The sequence below is a fragment of the Phaethon aethereus genome (assembly GCF_964289735.1).
Source record: "Phaethon aethereus genome assembly, chromosome: 9".
Classification (NCBI taxonomy): Eukaryota; Metazoa; Chordata; class Aves; order Phaethontiformes; family Phaethontidae; genus Phaethon; species Phaethon aethereus.
The window spans coordinates 17,683,070-17,698,412 of NC_138585.1; the positions used below are offsets into that span (position 1 = coordinate 17,683,070).

Here is a 15,343-nt window from a genome sequence, read left to right on the forward strand (position 1 = left end):
CTGGATGTGATACTGTTCTGTCTCTTCAACACTTAGTGAACCAGTGAAAGATTAAGCTGTTTGAAGCAATGACGATAATGTAAGTAAAGGTTTAGCAATTTCCCTGACATGTGCATAAGATATTGTGGTGAACATACCATGGTATAAACTGTTATTTATTAAATATTTTCATTAATGATTTTTCACTTAAAAGGTAGGAGTACAGTAGCAAAATCTGCTGATGACACACCATAGGAGCATTATCAATACAGTAGAAATATTGTACAAGAAAAGGGGAGTAGGTTTGAGGTTTTCAGCAGTAGTAATTGGAGGAAATTTAATAACGTGCAGTGTCATGCACCTAAAAACATATAGTAGTTCTTGCTACAAACTCTTCAGTTGGTCTTTTATTCTAGTGACACTCCAGAGATTCTCAGGCTATTCCTGTAAGGCCTGCAAAATGTAGTTTGGAACTGCATGCCTACCCTGACTATTTTAAAATCGCTATATGGGTATCTTCAAGTGGAGAAAACCTCTGTAATTAATTATTAGTGGGATGACTTGTAACACCAGTGACTGAAGCTGTTGAAATGACAAATGTTGTCCTAGGATGCAGAAATCCAGGATGCTTCCACTAAAGACAGAATGTTTGACTCATGCAGTCAGTTGTATAATACCTCTCTTTTTTCCTTTTTCTTTTTGTTTTTGTTTTTTTTAATCCAGGTCAGCCAGTTCAGACAGCTCTATTCCAAAGTGATCAATGACAAGCATGATGATGTTATGGCAAAGTTCGGAGCAATCTTGGCACAAGGCATTTTGGATGCAGGTAATTCCCCAAACATTTAAAGCAGTCAAAATTTCTTAAACTTGTTTGGCTACAGTAGCTGTAATAGCAAATTTCATTTGGGAGATGAAGTGCTGGCTTTATGCCTATTGTGTAATAGTAACAATAAATCTCAAATTTGAAATCATTTTAGCTAATTGAAGAAGTAACCCTGTTTTGTAGTTTCGGCTTGTATCAGTGTGCTTCTGTTAGGAGAGACTCAGCCCAGTCATTGGGGCAGAATTTGTTTCCAAAAGTCTGGACGAATATGATCTTTTTGCACTAAGTCTGTTTTGTCACCTTGAATGTTGATTTATAGTGTGGTAGGTTGCTGCTTTATTTTTCTAAGTAAGCACCTGCTCCAGAAATTTGGAAACCTTGTGGTATCCAGTCCTCATATTTTGTTTTTTCTGTTAAAACTTGACATAACCAGTTTAAAAAAAATGTATTAAATATGTTTTTAATAACTAGATTTTGCCTCTTTCCTGATTATTAAGAGAGGTGTTGCACAAAGAGGAAAGCATAGTTAACTGCATCCGTGTTACTTCAGAAGACCCAGTTAGTTTCACAGACCGCTACCTTTTTCCGGCAGAGGAAACATCATTTCAGGAGTGTTTAATGGCTAAATGTTGAGCCAGAGCTTCTCTGAAGGCATTAGCATTTCACAAGGGCTGAACTGCAGGGCCTGTTAAGGAAGGTTTCTGTAAGCAAGGAGGACGGACAATGTTTTGTTTTGAATTTTTCCTTCTGCTGGAGTTAAGACTTGTACAGTGCTGTGTGTGTCAATGGCACCCCCTTTCCAAGTTTCCAAACACAGTTTCTTCCATCTGGTGTCTCTTGCTGTGCACCTCCTTATTCTCCATGGCAGATAGAAACAAGGTGGTTTTCCCTGTACTCTTGAGATCAAGGTTAGTTCTGAAGTCACATAAACAAAGGAGTCTCATGTATTTGTCTCTGTGGCGTGGCTTAGGCACAGCACCACGCACTGTGTTTACACAGTGTCTTTATGAAATTACTACACCTCCAAGCTTTGTAATGCGGTGAGAAAAACTTAGGGCTCCCTGCACCTATCTGCGTGGAACCATGCTTAAAAAGCTCTCTTCCTGGTGGGCATGGGGCAGTCAGGCTGCTCTGTGTGCTGACTGGGGCTGCTCAAAGAAGAAAGCCGCAAGAGCCATCTTTCTTGCCTCCCAGGTACCCCTCCTGGAGCTCAGACTGAGCAATATTCTTTGCACAACAATGTTAGAACAATTTTGGTCATTCCCATACTCAAACGGTGTTGCTGGGAAGCCAGAGCCCAGCTGGCTCAGATTTTTCTCTTAGCAGTACAGCTTCGAATTCTGACCTTTAAGATTAAATCATAAAAATCCAGCTAGAACCTTATTTGCTTCCTGTGTCACTCATGTATTGTATAATGACTTGGAAACCAGAAGCATCCAATTTTAATAAACTACATGTGAATTTGTGCCAACTTTAACCTCTTTATTTCTTGCTGAGCGGCTGGGGGAAGGCTGTGAACTACCCTTTCTTAACCTATTGCCACTTTCATTAGAGCCTCTCAAAAGAATAAATTCTTTTTATCTCTCCCATACAACTACGAGTACTTATCTGAAACAATGAGCTATAGAATTTAATTATCACTACCAGGAAGAAAAGGTTCTTTGTGTCATCTGCCACAGTTGGGGCAACTGAGTTTGGGGTTTTTTGTTGGTTGGCTTTGTGGTGGTTGGTTGGTTGGGTTTTTTGGGGGGGGAGGGGGGGGGCGGGGAGAAAAGTATAATTGTTTTCTGATGACAGGCTTTGATTAAAAGTGTAAGATTTCCAGTGTGCAACTGGGAAATGATGCACTTGGAGGTGAGGGGTTTTTTTGCTCTGACAATGAGGCATTCATTAGACTGGTGGTTTCGTGGAAGGAGCAGGGTACCTTAGGAGCTCTGAAGTTGAAGTAAAAAATTTGGTCATTGTCTAATTGTTAAGCCCCAGCAGCTACATTTTTACTTCTTTAATAAAACAAGAAAAATGTAGACACTCTAAATTTAAACTTAGGGAATTTTTTTTCCCCAAAAAACATCTCTGAACTTTTATAATGCTCCCTTTGACATACTAACATGCTGTCTTGTTCCAGGCTGATGACTCTCTGATCTTTGCAAAATCAATATGCTTTATTTTCTGGACTATGTATTTGTAAATGTGAGCTACTGATCTGATTAGAGGTCAGCATTTTATCTGCTTGAAAACTATTTTGCCCTCTGGGCTCTAGGTATCTTCCCTAGTTCCTAATGCCACATTTCTCAATCAGTGAGAAAAAAGGAGTGGTAGTCACTACTCAAATATCTGTGGAGTATATCTGGAAAATCCTTTTCTTGATATTTAGGAAAGGTTTGGGTGGGGTCAGCAGTGCAGTGCGTTGGAGACAGAGTGTAGCACTGGGCAGTGCAGACTGAAGCCAAAGAAACTGTTGACAGCCTGATGGTGAATGTATTGCATTGTCCACAGTTTGGAGACATTTGCAATGAGTGATGAAAAAGAAAGTGTCATCCAAATTACAGAGGAAAGGCTTACCTATCTCCTCATTGCTGTCTCCCCAAATATGCATCTTGCATGAGGTGCTATATTTTGGATGTTAAAAGACTTTGGTACAAAAAACTAAGCTTTGATGCATAAGGTCTGCTCTCCCATGTGTTGAATTTGGTGCTACTGTTTCCCACCTTTCTCCTGCCTGTCCCTGTTCATGGGCTTTTCATGTAAAGTTGGCTTTAACTCTCTGGTAGTTAGGAAAAAAGCCATTATCCTGTGCTGATGTTTTTGTCCATTAGAGCTACCTTGTGTGCACTGCCCATGTGAATCAGATCACTGGCATATGGTGAAACCAAGTCTGCTGGGGTTATGATGGCTTGTCTTGTGAGATTTTGACTTTTCTGTGTTGCTGCTAACAGTTCAGGTTGTCTTTATTCACTACATAGATGAAGCAGATTATAAGTCTTTGCTGGTAGAGAAAGAAACAGTACGATACTGTTTGAAAATAGGATGCTGCCTGGGCCAGGGTTGGAAACTAATTTCCAAGGTCCACAAAGCATCTTTATCTAACGACTATTGTGCTGGTGTGTTGTCCTGTGCTACGCTGCCAGACTGTTACCAAGTGCCACCATGACTGTGTAAAGAGTGAGTTCCTCAAAGTATATGAATCATTGGTGTCTGCTTGCTGCACTCCCCCTCTTGTTAACTGACATCAAACCTGAGCCAGCAAATTCTCATAGCCTTTAGAACAGCCTCTTTAATTCCAGCAAACCTTGTCACAGTGGTAGTGTGAATTCTGGGAGTCGAACCTTATAGTACTACCCAAGGAGCCCTGAAAATTTTTCTTGTGTGTTTTTTGAACTTTTTTTTCCCCCCAGGCATCCTGTCACAGCTTTCATCCATTCAGCCAAAGATCTGGAATGTGTTCCCTTCCAGGCTGTCAGGGCTGCTACTTAATCATGAAAATAAATCACAGTTGTGCAATATTGTGTCTCCCCACCTTTCCTGCTCCCAGCAAAACCATGGGAGCAAGGGCGGGCTGTGTGTGGGTGTAAAACAGCAGAAAGAAGTAGCATGGCAGCATCTTTTGAATATGAAATCTGTTACTCATCCAGGAAATTCCAGAGATTGGATAATACAATTCTAAAGGTTAAAATACATTCTGAAAATTAAAGTCCAAGAGTTTGATAAGACTAGTTAAGCTGCTTGTGCACCATTCACTGGGCTGCTTGATCCAGAATATCTGCATATTACTGACCTAGCCCTTGTACAGTGATGCAGTGAAGAAAAGTTCAAAGTAAAGATGGGGGAGAAGACCAAAAGTTTGAGTGTGCAGTGATTGACATGTTTAAGGATAGCACAAGACCTCAGGCAGTCCCTCCTTAATGCTGTGGCAAATTCAAGTATAACGACAAGAGATTGGTATCAGGGAAAATAATGAGAAGCAGAGCAAGACAAGACCGTTATCATTGTCTTTCTTCAAAGAGGTGGCTGGAAGGAGTTCTCTAGTCAAACAGCAGTTGCTACCACAGAAGGAGAAGCAAAGAGATAGTATGTATGCAGAGTATCCTACATGAGGACATCAAAATCCTCCATCTTCCACTGCTTCTCCTGGGACTAATGCTGACAGATACCTAAGATGAGATTACTGCTTCATTCAGGGCTTTGATTAGTTTTGGCTGCAGAAATTAATTTTGCTTGTCTGTAAAACTCAGACAGCTCCATTGCTGCCTGGCCCTATCGAGGTGGCTCTTTGTGCGAGGCAGGGGAATTACTCCTGTTTGGGATTTTCAGCTACAAAAGCGCCCTGAGTTTGCAATGAGTGGGTGTTTGTATTTTAAGAAAGTTAACGTCGCTGCACCTGGACTTGCCTGGTGCTCTCTTCAACTCAATTCACTGTGTTCATCAGAAGACTGAAGATCAGATTAACACTTTCTTACTCTGTCTGCAAGCCCAGTCTTTTAATTTGGTTTTGAGTTGGATGTTTCTGCGCTACATCAACATATGGAGTTGTTTTGGCCTCTGCTTTGCAAGTACAAAACTAAGACTTGGTTGTCTGGCAGAGATGTAATTTTGCTGCAAAAGAGTGCAAGGAGCTTGTCTCTTTGCTGCTTAGATTGATAACCTCTAGAAGCAACTTCTGAAGTTGCTGCTGTTTACATTTTTTTCTCCTGAGATGGTGTAGGATAAAAACCTAGGCATATATCTTCTGAATAACGGACAGTTCAGGGAGGCAGCCACAGAAAGAAAAGTTTCTGTATGCACTGCTTCATGTGCACCGTTTCCCTTGTGAGTCTTGTTGTGTGGATCATCTATGCTATGTTTTAAAACTGCTTATGGCAAATGTTTGCCTTTTTCTCCCCCTCTCCCTGCCTTGTGCATTGTACTTTTGTTTAACTTGTATCCCAGCAAAATGAGCGTGGAAGGGCTGTATTCGTTGTGTTTGGGCAAGATCTAGCAGGTAGAGCAGCTTGGTTGTTACGCTGCCCGCCTGTTTTACCGTGTAAGCTGAGATCACAGTGAAGGAGGGAGGTGTGTTCCAGAGCAGAAAGCTGAGAGCGTTCTGGCCTGGTTTGCGCCATGTAGCCCCTTCACAAGAGCTGTTTTAGAGGTGAATTGCTCAGGTGTCTTTGTGGAGTACCCAGGAATGCATTCATTAACTTCATTTATGATTCCTTACAGGGGGCCATAATGTAACTATTTCACTGCAGTCGAGGACAGGACATACTCACATGCCTTCTGTGGTGGGGGTTCTGGTCTTCACCCAGTTCTGGTTCTGGTTCCCCCTGTCACACTTCTTGTCGCTGGCTTTCACCCCAACCTGTGTCATTGGCCTTAACAAGGATCTTAAGGTACGTAATGAGCAGAGAGAAGAGGTGCCGATAGCTGCTTTGAAGAGCACTCGAATGGTCTGGGAGGGGTGTGCATGGATTTGTTGGTTTTCTTTGCATGTTTCCACCTTGTTTGTGCCAGAAAAGGCACTAACTGAAAGAAGTCTGAAAAGCAGGCTTAAATTGCAGAGCTGGTGGTGGGAGTAGGGACAAGAAAAGAGCAGACTTTGGCAGCTTTACTTCAGAGTAGCTTACAAAGAAAGTAACTCTAGTGTAGTACATGTGGGCAGAGACCACCCCATTATCACTCCAGAAGGTCAAGGTTATTCTTTTTTTTTTTGAAGTGTGGTGCCCCCTGCCCTCCCAAATAAATTATGTGATACTTTCCCCTAGGAAAGCTTGCAGTGGGAAAGCAGGATTTGTTTGGATTCCTTGGGGAGTGAATATTAAACCAAGCAGTCCTGGGTACTGCAGTTTTCTTGTACATCTGTTCTTTCAGCTGGTCAGTTGTGGCCCCTGCAAGTTCTGTACCATGCTGGGTCTCCTGTGCGGAAGAACTTGGGTAGTAGCTCCCACAATAAAGCGTCTGAATGTGGCAGCACAGGGGTGTGCAGTCCTCTCCTGTCATTGCTGCAGGCTTACTCTATGATGCACAGAGTATGCATAGGGCTGGGCTGCTCTCAGAGTCCTTCTGTGGGATTGAGCCAGCTTGTTATAAAACTTTATGTCTCTAGCTTGCTCTTTTCCACCTGTCTCAGGTTGAGCATCAATCTACACACAGCTCAATATTCTTGCTCTGTTTGAAGAGAGAGGTTTGCATGAAAATGCCTCCCCCCACCCCATCCTGAATACTTCACAGAGGTCGTATTGCTGCTTGTCTCTGTGCTCCTCAGTGGGGATAGGCTCAGCACCTTCTTGGCTGCTTGGCTGTACTGCCATCTTGACTCCCTCTCCCCATCTCTTAGAGTTTCCAGGGAGCCTAAACAGCCATAGGTGAGGTTATGTTTTATAACTTGGCTTGAATACTAAAGCCAGCTACAAGCTGGATGTATGTTATGGGCTGCACCACACCCACCTTGCTTCCTCAGAGCAGTCCCTGTTCTTTTGTTGCTCCATGGTGTGTCATAAAGGAAGAGAGTTGAGATACTGCAGGAATTAATTCAGTTTAAGAATTTGGATTGGCTGTCTAAAGATGCTTTCTGCCCTTGCTTAAGTAGACAAGAGTAAGAGAATATGTGACATTGGTAACCCACCCCCAAAATGTATGGTCCTTTGCAAGAGGTGAATGTCAGGCAGTGCTTTGTTTGCCCTAGCGTGCCTTGACAGAGCAGATCTTCACTTAGATTAAACCAATTTTGTGTTAATGCGAGCAGGCACAGCAACATCAAAACCACAAAAGCTTTTAAGCAATGAAAACAAAGCATGGTGTGAATAGCATGGACTGTATGAAGAAGGCTAAGAGAGCTTGCCAGAGTCGAATTATAGAATAATTAAATAACATTGTTCTAGTTGAACTGTTGCCACTGATAACAGTTTCTCAGCTTCCGGAGGGGGAGAAGGGGAAGCTTGTATTCTTTAGAGGATCTGCATTTGTATCTGCTGGAAGGAAAATGAAGCTAAAGTAATTATTCTGCTGTGGTTTGTTCCCCCCTGCTTTTCTCCTCTAACAATTCTTTTAACTGTTTGTCTTAGATGCCAAAAGTCCAGTACAAGTCCAACTGTAAGCCGTCCACATTTGCCTACCCCCCACCTCTTGAGGTACCAAAGGAAAAGGAGAAAGAAAAGGTATTTGGGCTAGCTTTCTGCGTTGTAAAGACTAACCCCTTCTCCCTCCTAGTATAAACATTGACTTTGGTGGCACGAACAGGGAATCTAAAGAGCAGAAGAAAAATTGGCAGGCGCTATTGTCTCTGAAAGAGAATTCTAGCTATTTTTTCCTGCTGTGTCTGGGACTGTAGCTGGTCATGGCATACAAGTGCTGTGCTACTGAGTTTCTGGAACCTCCCTTGTTTCCAGTGGTCAAGCAGAAGCATTGATTAATAAAACTGCTTTCCATGCCCTACTGATTTGCATGCACGTATCACCTTTGTGCAGCACTTAGCACAGCAGGGTCCTTGTCCGTGCCTTGGGATCCAAAGTGCTACTGCAGTACAAATGTTGAGAATATTAGGTGAGATGCTTCTCAAATAGTCCCATACGGAAGGACAGAAGTGTACCTGGTCTCAGGGCAGTGGGACCATGTGCTAGAATAATAGCTGTCAGGCCCATGGATTGCCCGTGTGGAACTGAGAATACCTAGGTATTGAAAAGGAAGAGATGAGACCTATGGGATGACAAGCGGGACAATAGCAAAAACAATTTTTCTCCTGGCATAAGATGGTAAAAGCCATTGAGCAGGCCACAGCAGCAGGCAGAGCAGCCCTTAGGGAGCAATTGCAGCAGTGGAGACCTCAGGCATGCCATGCTGATGAATGACATTGTGCGAAAACTGTAAAACATTTACCAGAATTGAATGCTGTAGAGGACAGATTTCCGAGCCGCCGAGGAACCCAGAAATGAACTCTGATGAAAGGCAGCTGCTCTCTCGCCTTTGCAATAAGATGGGAATTGGACAAATCTTTCCTCTTTTCAACTTCCCTGGCCAAAATTAAAACAGGCCATGAGCCCACATGTAGCCTAGAAAGTCTCACCAGGAGTGTGACAAATGCAGTTATTCCCTGTCCCTCTGAGCAAGTTGCTGCCTTACAGGGACAGTTAATATGAATAGTGAGATGTGCTTACTGGAAGGGAGACATGCTGAATTTTTGTATTCGTGTTGCTTCTGGGTACTTTCTGGCTCAGGAGTGCCAAAGCCTCCTGAGGTCTTCTCCAGAGGGAAGAGAATATCCGCTTTTTTACATCAATAAGAAACGCAGCTGTCTGATTAGGACAGTGGAACAGCTTTAGGTAATTCTAAAGAGTATCTGTATACATGTTTCTTTACCTTGGAGACTCTGGCAACAGGTTTCCTGTAACAAGAATTCCATTTGTTGGTCTGTTAAAAATAAACAAACCAACCTCTCATATAGAGACCCAGACGTTAATCTCTCAATTACGAAGTTTGCTGTCCTGCATATTCATGGCATTCTTTTGTCCCATCTGTGCCATTTATTTGTTTTCACGGTGGTGTATTTGTCTCTTAAACAGAGCAGTGGGTAGGAAGTGGAATTGCTCTTATTGACACCTGCACTGAGAACTGACCTAACACTGATTTCCCTCTGTTCCCCTGCCTGGGGAACTGAAGCACAGCGTACAGTGTTGCAGCCATGCTGAATGCCTCCTCTGTTGACATATCTAGGTTTCCACTGCTGTGCTGTCCATCACTGCAAAAGCCAAGAAGAAGGAAAAGGAGAAGGAGAAAGAGAAGAAGGAAGAGGAGAAGATGGAAGTGGTGGGTGCAAACATTGAAACTTAAATGTCTTCACGCCCTTATAAATGTGGAAGGTGTGTCATGAAAGCTGGCACCTACATAACGCTGTCCCTACTGCCACCTGTGTTAGTTCTGAGCAAAGTATTAACACACGTTGCAGTGTTCTGCATACTCTGGTTAGCATCTTTACTCAGTGCATGTATGCACACTGTTAAAAGCAAGAGGTAGTATTATTTGTGAATCCATTATTTCTGAGAAATAAATCTTCCTCAATGTTGTTAAGTAACTGACTTCCTTAAAGGCAGAAGCTTGTTTTGACAAATTTATGTCTTTAACTATGTGACCCTTTTGTGCTTTATTTTATTGCCTGCTGTTTCTAAACCAAGGGACTTTAATCTCTTATCTGTGTACTTTTCTTATTAATGTGGAAAAAGTCATAATAATTTCATGTCCTTGGTACCTCTGATCTTTTAAAAAGGACTCAATATTGTAGCAGTCGCTTGGTGGTGTCTCATGCAGTTGAGAGCACTGAAGAGTTTAAACTTCCTGGTTTTGCACATCCTTAACCCCCTATTCTGAAGTGTTCACCTTTTTGACAGCAATCTCTTACGTGCTTTGCCCATCTATCAAAATGCCAAACATCTATCCATACCCATCTCGCAATCAGCTGAGCCCTGAGCACAGGATCCTTATGCTGCTCAGTAGTTATGGTGATTGCTTTGGTCCTCTGATCATTACTTTCAGCTCATAGACCTGACACTGGAACTTGTCATCCTCATCTGTGAATAATTTTGTCATCCTGGAGCAAGCTGAGGGATAGAGATATGGCTGTATAATAGATTCTTGGTGGTTGCTGTAATTTGGAAAACATATGGCAGCTGAAATTCTTACTGTACCCTGACAAAAGACCCTTCCTTTCATGCTCTGCTAACGGATGCAAATATGCCAAGAACAACTGTAAGCTGAAAATGTGTTATGCTGACAAGTTCAGTAGAAACCTTCCTGATTCAATTTTTAACATCCATGTGAGAAAAGCAGCATGGTCAGGGAATTTTTGGCCTCTTGAATTTTAAAAAGAAACACACAAATGATAGGTGAAGGAAGTGTGATGTAAGGTCAAAGGTGTATGTGTAAAATAACCTTCCTAGACCTACCTAAGTGTGGCCATGTTGTAGGCACTGAATTTTAACCAGTTGGCCCAGAAAATTAATTATCTCCTGTGTACAAGGTAGAATCTCTGGGTTTTGTCTTTTTGCTCCTTTATCAAAGTTTCCTTGTCACCAAACATTGCCTTTTCTTTGAATTATTCTTAGAGCTCTATATACTAAGCAAAACGTGCTGAACAGATGCATGTTTCTTCTAAAATTGCTACAACCTACAGTGAAGTACAGGTGTTGAGAGGAAGCAATATATTAGAAGAGATTCATGTGTCGTGTCTGTGTGTGTGTACACTCCAGATGTCTGAAGAGTTTTCTTGGCTGAATCGAGCAGAAAAACCAGCATAGTAAAAAGGGAGCTTGCTGCCACCTGCTGTGTTTGAGTGTTTTGCCATTGTCCTAGTGTTTTAGAGGTATAATTGCTTTCCTGTTTTTCTCTTATGCCTGTTATATGACTAGTAATCCAAAGCTTCCAAGAGATCTGCACAGCAACGAGCAGTCACCATGCCAGAGAAAAGTCCTGTCGGCTGTTACAGGATGTGCCATACCTTCAGTGGTGTTGCTGATCATTTCCTATTGTTTGTTTCTATCTTTTCTGCAGTCTTTTTTGTTTGCAATTCAGATGCTCCTGAGCAAGAGGGAGAGCATGATCTATGTTCTTAAGTATGTAAAGGATGCTGTGTTTTTCTCTTCTGAGCTTTTGCTTCTAGTTTCTGAGTCCTCTGTAAAGGCAGGCTTAACTGCAATTCCCTAGGGAGCCACTGAGGTAGAGTCGTTTTGGTTGAGCTGCTGTCACTATCAGTAGTGTGAAATGTCTGTGACAGCTTTATAGCTGCGGAAGTACAAGGACAGCTTTTGGCAATTTTCATATGCTCAGTAACGATATCAAAGAATCTTCAGTTGTGAACAAAAAGTGGTGAGTGAGTTTACAGAAAAAGTATTAGAAAGGGAAGCCAGAGGTAAACAGTTCCAGTACTGCCTCTCGTTGAACTTTCACCTGCAGTTGAGAGTGAGGCATTGCCTTGATGAGAGCACTTAGATCCATGCTGGCATTGCCTGTGCCAGCTGATAGATATGTGTTAGCTTGTTCCTCAGCAGAAGAATTGCACCCTGGTTGTACCTTACCCTCCTGAACTGTGAAAGAGTTAGAGATTACTGTTAAAATCATGTTGATGTTCTCCCTCCTCCTCCACAGGATGAGACTGAAAAGAAGGATGAAAAAGAAAAGAAAAAAGAGCCTGAACCCAACTTCCAGCTTCTGGACAACCCAGCCAGAGTTATGCCTGCTCAGCTCAAAGTTCTCACTATGACAGAGAGCTGCCGATATCAGCCTTTCAAACCAGTGAGTGTCACCTTCCTAGTTCATGTGTTTGACAGAGCATTCCCAGTGCTGGGCTTGTGCATGAGGACCCAGAAGTTCTGTGTGTACAGGAGAATGCTGCTCAAAGCTCGAACATCATTGTAATGTGTTAAAGAGATTTGCAAATTCACTGTTGTCATATTTGCTTTTTAATGTCCCTCTCTCCAAAAGATCATATGCAATTCTAGTTGGGGGAAAGCCAGAGCTACTGCAAACCTTTTCACCGTGCTAATGCTGCTTTATTTTTCTTTCTTCATCTACATAATGTCAAACACTGCAACGTGGAAACACATCAGACATACTCTGTGTATTAATGACATTGCTGAGGACATAAAGACTGAGCCACGATCTTTACAGTGGGCTAAGAAGTTGTACAGGCTCATTGTCAAAGCAGTGAAATACATTAGGGCTTGTGCTGGAGCTTTATTATACTGTGGTGGGATTTATACCTAAATGGAGGGATTTTTTTTTTTTTCATTAAATGTTTCCTATTCAGTTACATCTGACCTTAGAAAAGTGCCTTCATCTGCTGTTAACATAGAGAAGACTTAGCATGTGATTGTCAAATGGAGAATGAAAAAATCTTTCAGCATTAAGCTCAGGAGGTAATTAACTTTTCTGTGAAATGCTCAAATACATTGCAAAGCTAATAAGCTTGCTCTTGACCTCTAAGTCTCCTGAGTCAAATTCTTCTGGCCTTTATTTTTGTTCAAGAAGTAACACCCTTGACTTCCCCCTTTTGCAGGATTATGCATGGGAAAATGGTGTTCAGAAGAAGTAATATTTTTTCCAGGAAAATAGTCATGTTTTTAATAAATGGATTTCCTGGAACTCCATCAGCACATTGGAATCCTCTGTGCATTTGTCCCCTTTTGAAACGTCTCATTTAGCAAAGCTGTGGAAGGATTTTTTAGTTTCTACCCTTTAAAAGAGGAGGGGACCAAACTGGTATTTGGATTGGGAAATCTGCTATGTGGTCCAGTAAGTGTTCACTCATGCAGCTGAAACGTGGACGTATGTAGCAGTTTGCTTCAGTTTCAAAAGAAACTGAGTCCTTGGTAGGGGAGTGCAGTTTCCTGCCTTAAACTCCCATAAACAGGTTTTGCAGAGAACAGAACAGTGCAGTTTTTTGCTGGGATTAGGGTGTGGAACCAAGGAGGTTCTCGAAACGGAGCTGTTCTGGACCTTTGCTCTGCTTTGGGGAATGCCAGAGTAAAAGGCCTCTTTGAAATGCTGTTTATAGCCTGGAATCCTGCTGTGGTCAAAGCCCTGATCCCAGCCAGGTGTGACACAGCACTGTCTCTTCACACGTTGTGTTTCAGACCTGGGGACGCACAGATTTGCTTCAGCCTGCCAGGATGTTTGGTTGTGATCTTTGTAATTAATTCCCCTTTGTTTTTACGAGGTTCTGCTAATAAGATTCCTCCGTTCGTGGAAGCTGGTGATCAGATTAGTCTCTGTTTCGGATAGCCTCCTGGGAGGCGGCTACACAGAGAGGCTTCACTAAGCTTTGTTGCCCTGAAAAGATGAGCCTTATAAAGCAATTATGGTTTAATTAGTTTTCATGTGGAAAGCCCCAGACTGGGACTGGGGTAAAGCTGTGAATCCAGATGCCATTTTTCTATTGAACTGAGACTTAGTGGAAATACAAAAGGTAGCCTGGACAGGCTCTGTCTGTTCCATCCCCTTGGGATCTGGGTGAGTGTCAGATGCTTTGCTCTCTGAAACCCATTCCTGCTGAGGTATCCCATATGGCCTAGGATGAACACTGTGGCCACAAACAGTCTGCCACAAGGCAGAGGCAAACAGCTGTTAATGCTCACTGCACTTGTCTTGCAGCTTTCCATCGGAGGCATCATCATTCTGAAGGACACCAGTGAGGATATGGAGGAGCTGGTTGAACCTGTGGCAGCTCACGGTCCGAAGATTGAGGAAGAAGAGCAGGAACCTGAACCACCAGAGCCCTTTGAGTACATTGATGATTAAGACCTGAGGTACAGTGTAGTGTGCAGTCACCTTTATTAATCTCAATGAAGGAAAAACCTCCTTGGATCAACTGAAGGAGTTACCAGCACCCAGCACGCTTGTTTTAGCTCTTCGATGGCCTCTGTGCTAGATTCAGAAACATGCTCTGTCCCGATGTGAAGAGTGTGGCAGCAATAAAAGTCCACTCTTCCGGATCAGGCCTGACCTTGTCATACTGGATCTGATCTTTAATCTCACAGGCTTGGCTACTCTTGAGTAGAGCCCCGCTGGGCAGGGTTAGAGCAGCACATGAGGTCACAGGCAACAGCTGAGCTGGGAAGAATCAGCTCATAAAAGATGGTCGCAGAGGGGCAAGTGGTTTATGTAACAAAGCTGTCATCTACTTGACCTCAGTGTGGCAGGATTGGTCGAAAGACAACTACTACTCTGCTTTCTGGGGTTGTCTTGTCTTTCCAGCAGTTCTTAGCAGAATTTAAAGACACTCCAGTTACGGGCTCTGTGGTGCTCTCTGAGCCTGACATAACGATACTTGTAGATCTGTTCCAGGCAACGAATGGTGTGGTTCTCAGGTTCCTTGGTTTAAATGCCTGAACTGATGTGCAAGTTCTCACTAAGAGGCAGAAACCCAGTTGCTTTATTTCCAAATATGGACTGGCATGTCCCAGTGCTCCAAGAGCAAACATTATGCACTTGAATTGGTGGATGGGCAGGAAAACAAACTCCTTGCTGAAAACTGTAAATGTTGCGTCAGTGGCAGGCTTGGGTGAGTGTGTGGGGCCAACCACAAGAAGCCTTAGTTAAATACGTTTGCTTTTCTGGTTTCTCTCTCCCCCTCTTCCAGGATCATGTCCTCTAAAGAAGACACTATGCTTGATATCAGAAAGACAGACATGAAGACCTTCCTATCAAGATCTGCTGTTCAGTGCATGCAGCCCCAATCTGTGCTGAGCTAAAGCTGATAGTCTGTGTTTTATGGCTGAAGAACAGATATATGCTATTTAGTGTACTCTTTCACAAAACTTTGTTTTCAAATAAATATATTAAAAACTCTTGACAGAAAACCTGCTGCTTTAAAAAAAAAAAAGGAAGCCTAGCAACCTTCTTTTCTGCTCACCCCAAATGTTAAAAACTAGACCAAAGTCGTGCATCTTCCTCCAGCAAAGCTTGACTGACTCTGCTCCTGTGTCGAGTCGTTGGGATCTGTGCATCTCTCTGCTTTCTCTAGCACTCCTTTAGGCTCAGCAAAGTCACCAACTCCAATCTGGCCCAGCCGTAGCACTG

The 15,343-nt window shown here is 42.8% G+C and overlaps 1 protein-coding gene across 1 annotated transcript in view; it reads left to right on the plus strand.

Moving 5' to 3' along the window:
* The window catches only part of PSMD1 (proteasome 26S subunit, non-ATPase 1), a gene marked incomplete at its 5' end in the record, with an annotated part of 76,500 nt that extends 61,364 nt beyond the window's left edge, over positions 1-15,136 (plus strand). Inside the window, 7 exons of the mRNA XM_082003463.1 lie at positions 703-805; positions 6,002-6,171; positions 7,843-7,935; positions 9,488-9,580; positions 11,912-12,058; positions 13,916-14,070; positions 14,904-15,136. Of these exons, the coding sequence (XP_081859589.1) occupies positions 703-805; positions 6,002-6,171; positions 7,843-7,935; positions 9,488-9,580; positions 11,912-12,058; positions 13,916-14,062 (753 nt within the window). The 3' untranslated portion in view covers positions 14,063-14,070; positions 14,904-15,136. The remainder of the gene's footprint in view (positions 1-702; positions 806-6,001; positions 6,172-7,842; positions 7,936-9,487; positions 9,581-11,911; positions 12,059-13,915; positions 14,071-14,903) is intronic.
* Positions 15,137-15,343: the final 207 nt, after the last annotated feature.